The sequence below is a fragment of the Ceratina calcarata genome, unplaced genomic scaffold (genome assembly GCF_001652005.2).
Source record: "Ceratina calcarata isolate Rehan_Ccalc_2016 unplaced genomic scaffold, ASM165200v1 scaffold216.2, whole genome shotgun sequence".
NCBI classification, from domain to species: domain Eukaryota; kingdom Metazoa; phylum Arthropoda; class Insecta; order Hymenoptera; family Apidae; genus Ceratina; species Ceratina calcarata.
In genome coordinates, this window is record NW_017143332.1 from 11,464 (window position 1) to 17,472 (window position 6,009).

The 6,009-nt window shown below is 36.7% G+C and overlaps 2 protein-coding genes across 2 annotated transcripts in view; one reads left to right on the forward strand and one right to left on the reverse strand.

Annotated features, from left to right (window-relative positions):
- Positions 1-6: 6 nt before the first annotated feature.
- eIF3m (eukaryotic translation initiation factor 3 subunit M) overlaps positions 7-6,009 on the reverse strand; it is a 25,257-nt gene continuing 19,254 nt past the window's right edge. The window contains exons 2-7 of the mRNA XM_018020119.2: positions 2,228-2,407; positions 2,061-2,155; positions 1,779-1,997; positions 802-1,070; positions 583-726; positions 7-340 (exon numbers count right to left, since the gene is read on the reverse strand). Coding sequence (XP_017875608.1) covers positions 117-340; positions 583-726; positions 802-1,070; positions 1,779-1,997; positions 2,061-2,155; positions 2,228-2,407 — 1,131 coding nt within the window. The 3' untranslated portion in view covers positions 7-116. The remainder of the gene's footprint in view (positions 341-582; positions 727-801; positions 1,071-1,778; positions 1,998-2,060; positions 2,156-2,227; positions 2,408-6,009) is intronic.
- On the forward strand, positions 2,504-4,799 carry LOC108622321 (U3 small nucleolar RNA-associated protein 18 homolog). Its single transcript, XM_026811392.1, has 8 exons — positions 2,504-2,645; positions 2,785-2,927; positions 3,013-3,207; positions 3,293-3,467; positions 3,528-3,713; positions 3,783-3,974; positions 4,038-4,206; positions 4,282-4,799. Exons 1-8 carry the CDS (start codon positions 2,634-2,636, stop codon positions 4,743-4,745), a joined length of 1,536 nt encoding a protein of 511 aa, XP_026667193.1. The 5' UTR covers positions 2,504-2,633; the 3' UTR covers positions 4,746-4,799.

Sequence of the window (6,009 nt, forward strand, 5' to 3'; positions counted from 1 at the left end):
ATATAATTCTGTAATATATAATGCATTTATTCGGATAAAATCGAAAATCAATTAATGTATCAAATTAATTAATTTCATGTTCGAACCGTATGTCTAGGTTCCGAATTCAGTATGCATTAATGATTGATCACGGCTTTATTTTTCGCAGCTAGTTCCATTTGCGCAGCAGCTACGGATTTCATACCCTCTTGTACAGCGGTCAAGTTTGCTTTCCAAGCTGCAAGCAAATCGCGTAGCTGCATCCACTGTGGTTTACCGAATGTTCGATGCATGGTACTTGATATAAGAACCTTGCGACCTGCTTGATCCATGCGAGCCCTGACAAGCTTCGTTTTCAATACTGAAACATACAAATTTAATTTTGTACGCTTTATGAAACACATAAAATAATGATAAACAATGAAATGAATTTGGAGTACATAAATGTCGAACACTTCGATAACTTGGTGAAAGTGTAGTTATACCAAGCCAGTACTGATTCGTTAATCTACCCTGCACTTGGCATCTCTATATTAATAACAATTTAGAGACTCATTATGCACAGGGTGACTGATAATTTTAATATTTTATATAGCAACATACCATCAATGATAAAACTTTCAACTTCATCTTCATTAATTTGTAATTCTTCTTGAATTGTATCAAAAGACATTTCAGGATTTGTTTCTGCCAGTTGCATAAATGTCAACAACCTCATCTTTTTCATATTCTGTTCATGGTTTAATCCTAGCAACAGAAAGCAGAATTTATATTTCCTAATACAATTTGTAAATTTATTAGTGTTAAGTACGTGCTACATACCTAATTGATGCTCTACAAATTCTTTGTGATGTTGATAAAAATCCAAATAGGCAGGCAATTTATCTTGTACGAATACGAGAAGTAAATCATGGATGAGTTCTCCTTCCAAGAACCTCACTGGTTTTAATGCTAACAGTGGATCAAGCAGGAATGTGTTCGGATCTGCTAACGCAGCTAATATACAACGTTGTGCATCTTCTCTAGCTGCAGAAGCGTTCTCTGCTGTGTACGTCCCTAAGAGTTCAACCATAACTGCAGCAGCTTGTTCCCTATCACAGTAATGAAGGATCAACATAGCATGAATGTCCTTATCTCTTATTAATAATTAAAAAACATACAGTTAAGAGCAAAATTGGAGACATGTTATTTAAAATTGAATAAATTTATAAAAATCAGACTAAACAAGCTGAGTTTTTTTAACAAGTCAGGTGGATTAGTTTACTAAATTATGTGTACAATTATATGTGTATTACATAAAATAAAAATTGGTAGAAATCTCTTCTATCCGGATTTGTTATGAAAATTTAAATAGTACATTTTGACTACTTACATGAGATTAGTGTGTGCTAAGCTTTCATTGAAATTGATGATCATTTTTTTGTGGCTTATAATTAGGTGAAGTTGTCAAAATTGCAATTTTTAAAACTTTTGGCCAAAAAATCTACGAGTTTTGATCTTCGTTACTTCTTTTGATAAAAACGGATTTCAATAAGATTTTCAACTTAATTATTAATGTCAGATAAGTATTCTTGTTTAAATTCTCATTACACGCTCGGATAAAAAATTTGAAAAACGCGACCTTCACATTTCTCCTTACGATTTCTATAAACCTCAACTTTTTCACAATCTTTTGTACATCATTTAGTAGACTGATCCACCAGACTATTCAAAGAAACTCAAGTCGTTTGTTCAGATTTTAGAAAGTTTGTGTTCAGTTTTGCTCTTAAATGTATATATTGATTATTTTTAAATCTTACCCTTGTTTACAACTTAGAAGAACTTCATGAAGTAGTCTAAGCAACTTCTGCATTTGTTCATTTGATGGTGGGAGTGATGCAAACTGGTGTTTTAATTGATCTATACCACCGTACACTGCTTTTACTTGATCAACATTACGAGCAATCTGTACTAAATGATAATAGACGTGATATTTCATTGGAGAGTCATCAGGAAGAGATTGAAACAACAACCATAATCTGAAAAATAATTGAAGTCATATTTCTGTGCCAGGAAGTGCTACCAATATTTGTTTCACTTACGCTTTTAAGCACACTAAACCAAGTTTATAGCCTGGAGCTTTTGTTAACTTTTCACAGAATGCTAGTATTAAATTTTCAGCTCTTTCAGTTGGAATCTGAAATGAAATCAATTTAAGAAACAATAGAAGTATTGATTTACCAATGTGAGATCCACAATAGTTACTTACCACTATCATGATAGATACAATATCATTTAAAACCGTTTCTATTTCACTTTCATTCCCTTCTTTGAAACAAGCTTCACAAACACCAATAATTTTATGTAAATCATCTTCTATACCTTTCGGAGACTTCTCTTCACTTATTTCAGCTCCTAAACTTTTAAAATAGATTCTCAGCTCTTGAGCCTGTAAATAAATAATCACTTCGAAGTATTTGCATTTATCACTTGAATTAATTAATTTAATGCCATTACATTTGTTTCTCGGCCGGAAAGTGGGGACGACGCGACCATGGTGGGGACTGGTACTTGATGGGGTATGCTTGGCATGGTCAGCGAAGGCGCATGAGGGGAATAGTAGAGGGGAACGCGAAAAGAGAGGAAGTCGCTGTGAGGGATTTTTTCCGGCACCCATGTTAACAAAGGTAACGAAGAGGTTAACCATAATAACAGTGGTCGGTTGACGAATCGACTTTGAAGAACGCAAGAGAAGCGTGATTTATTTATTTCTGTACCTCATTGCTTGTAATTGAATTTAAATTAAACAATTAATTCACTATGAAGAGGAGCATGTTAGGAAATAGAAGAGAGGGAGTGAATAAGACGTTGAGAAGGCACGAGCCTACAAGAACGTTATACAAACAAAAATTTAGTGAGCCTTTAAAGAGAAAGCAAAAAAATTTGTACAACCCAAAAGAAGAGGCCAGGTATGTCGACAATGATGGAGCACAAACGAATGTTTAAAAATAATTTTCTCAGTTCTAGATAAATCTAATGTGCATGTGTTCACAGATTGGAGAGAGTCGTGTTTGGTGATCCCAGTGACGTCATAAACAATTTAATAGACAAAGAATGTCTTGTTCAACCAAATATTAAAAAAAATGACTATCACGCTCCTATAGATGATACATGTGATGATTCGAATGAACTCAGTGAAGAACACGGAAAGAGAGCAGCATGGGTTGACGAAGACGACGTTCAATATTCGTACGTATGAATGAAACTCCCTCACACACGCTCAAATGTGTACTCTCTCAAACTGTACTACAAACAAATTGTATTCTTTTGTCAGTGTACAAGATGCTGCAAAAGCGCAAAATCGTCGACTAGCAGACGATGTGCCAGAAAAGTTATACAAAGATTATTTGAGTAACAAGTATAAACAGCTGGTAGGCACTCCAAAATGGGCTGAGCTTAATAAAACTGACAAAGAGTCAACCGATGATTTGGACAATGAAATATTAAAGGTAAGACAATTCCATTCGTCTACTGCTGACCCACGTCTAACTTTCGGTTACACTTTTTAGCACAGTTGTCACTTGGAGAGAGCGATAATAAGAAATTTGCCGAAGAGTGTAATCGATATAAAAGCATTGACACCAATCAACAAAGAAACACATACGGAAGGGCCTGTCGTATCAAGCGTTGAATTTCATCCATCTTCTATCGTGGCCCTTGTCGCAGGTTCATCTGGAATCCTGTCTCTCTTTCAGGTTCGAAATAGTCGGAAACTAGTATTTTTCAATTTTGTGAATCAGAAACGATCAACGAGATAATTATAGGTCGACGGTGTTGAAAGTAATAAGTTGCACACGATGCGATACGACAAGTTTCCTATTAGTTCAGCAAAGTTTTTAAGAGACGGCACGGAGGTGTTGGTCGGTTCACAATATCATCCCCATTGTCACTCGTATAATTTGTTAAGTGGAAAGACGCACAGAATCCAGTTGCCACATGGGATAACCAACATGCAGGTGCGTAAGATGATCGCTCGGTCGAAAGGCAATAATAAGGCCTCTTCAAAATGAATTACTTAGAAATACGAAGTATCTCCGGATGGAAAATTGCTAGCTCTTTGCGGACGATCAGGTGAAATTTACTTACTGTCAGCCTCGTCCAAGGAACTGATCAGTACTTTGAAGATGAACGCAAAGTGCAGAACGTTGTATTTTACACCAGACGGTAGAAGGCTCGTTACACATGGCGGTAAGTCTTCTGCCAAAGTGTATTTCAGTTTCGTACGCTCATTCCTAATTCTTCTTCTTCTCTGCCGAATTGAAGACAGCAACGAAATGTATATTTGGGACGTGAACGGTCGTGCATGTCTTCACCGAGCCGTGGACAATGGATGCTTATCCTGTACATCTGTCGCTATATCTCCGAGTGGTCAATTTTTAGCGACAGGTAGCAAAGAGGGCGTAGTAAATCTGTACAGCGTCGAACAGGTCCTCAACAATCGATATCCCGTTCCTTTAAAGATCGTTTTTAACTTTACGACGTCGATTACCAGCCTAAAATTTAATGCTCACTCGGAAATCTTGGCAATGGCTTCAGATAAAAAACATAACGCGTTCAAGATGATGCATTTGCCATCGTTTACAGTCTTTTCGAATTTTCCAACGTTTCAAACCAATATACTAATGCCCGAAGCTATCGATTTTTCACCAGCCAGCGGTTACTTGGCGATTTCCAACAGATCGAGTAGTGCCTTTTTATACAGATTAAAACACTATGGTAATTATTAACAATAATCATTAGTTTCTGAACCAATGAACACTGTCGAACAATTTTTTTTTTTTTTTTTTTTTAATAAAAAGCAGACAAACCTACGATATCTACGATTCATTTCGGAATAAGATACCAGAGTAGGCGATAGACATTGGCACGCGACGGCCTATAGAGCAAATGAATAAAACACTTTCATGTGATTAGTTTGACTGAGAAAACATTTATTAAAAATATTAACTTAGTTAATAATACATTTTCCCCTGAATATCGCATTATTCACTTATTTACATTGATCAGAATTTTTGCGTCATCATTTTAACACGATGTGTAAACGTATACAAAGTAGATTAGTATTCTTTCTAGTGTTTAGACTGATAAAAAGATATATGAAATCGTCGTACATAAAGTATATATGTATGTACAATCTACCTCGAGCTCGAAGTCGCGAGTATACCTGTGCATGTAGTACACAGAGATGCCAGAATGTGGGATTTCTCCTCTTCGCGAGCTCTCCCCACCAGGATTCTCATAATTTATCCTTCGGCCGGAAAGTGGGGGCAACGCGACCATGGTGGGGACTAGTACTTGATGGGGGTATGCTAGGCATGGTCAGCGAAGGCGCATGAGGAGAATAGTAGAGGATCGAAATACGGGCGAAAAAGAGGGGAAGCGAGTCGTGCGGGATAAATTCTGAGACCCCTGCACGCGCCCCTTTTAGGAGATGCACGAAGCCGGTCGCAAGATGGGGCGCTTGTAGATCCACTTCTTGAGGGGAGTAGTGCGCAGTCCCTTCCTAAACGTCTACTTCCCCTCAAATAATGGATATTGACACTAGAGTGCGGTACTAAACCCTGTCCACTTTCGAACAAAGAAATGAGCAATCTCCCTCTTCATCTCTGGAAATAAGCAATTTCCCTTTTCATCTCTGGTTTTGGCCTGGCTCCCCTCCTCTATTTATATTATCTCTATGCTGCGTCACGTTACTCATCGTAATCATCTGCAAAGTTTCTTCGAATCTGTCTTTTATACTTTTATTTCACATAAATGTGTGAAACATGTTGAAAAAGAAAAAATTACAGAATTTTTATACAAATGGTTGTTACATGTCAAATACATAATAATCAAATATGTTAAATATAATAGGCGATATAATAAATATTGTTAAAATGATTTCAAATCTACTTTTACTAGTATATATTATTTTGTTATATAAAAGGGCCTAGCTGGATAAGGGGGTCAAATGTGCCCTTGAGCCGAATGAAGCGCCGTTTGCGCCATTCG

Excerpts from the sequence above, each read along its gene's own strand:
- LOC108622321 (XM_026811392.1), top strand. Across the intron at positions 3,975-4,037 it reads ATGGGATAACCAACATGCAG|AAATACGAAGTATCTCCGGA; the intron begins GTGCGTAAGATG and ends TGAATTACTTAG. Across the intron at positions 4,207-4,281 it reads AAGGCTCGTTACACATGGCG|ACAGCAACGAAATGTATATT; the intron begins GTAAGTCTTCTG and ends GCCGAATTGAAG.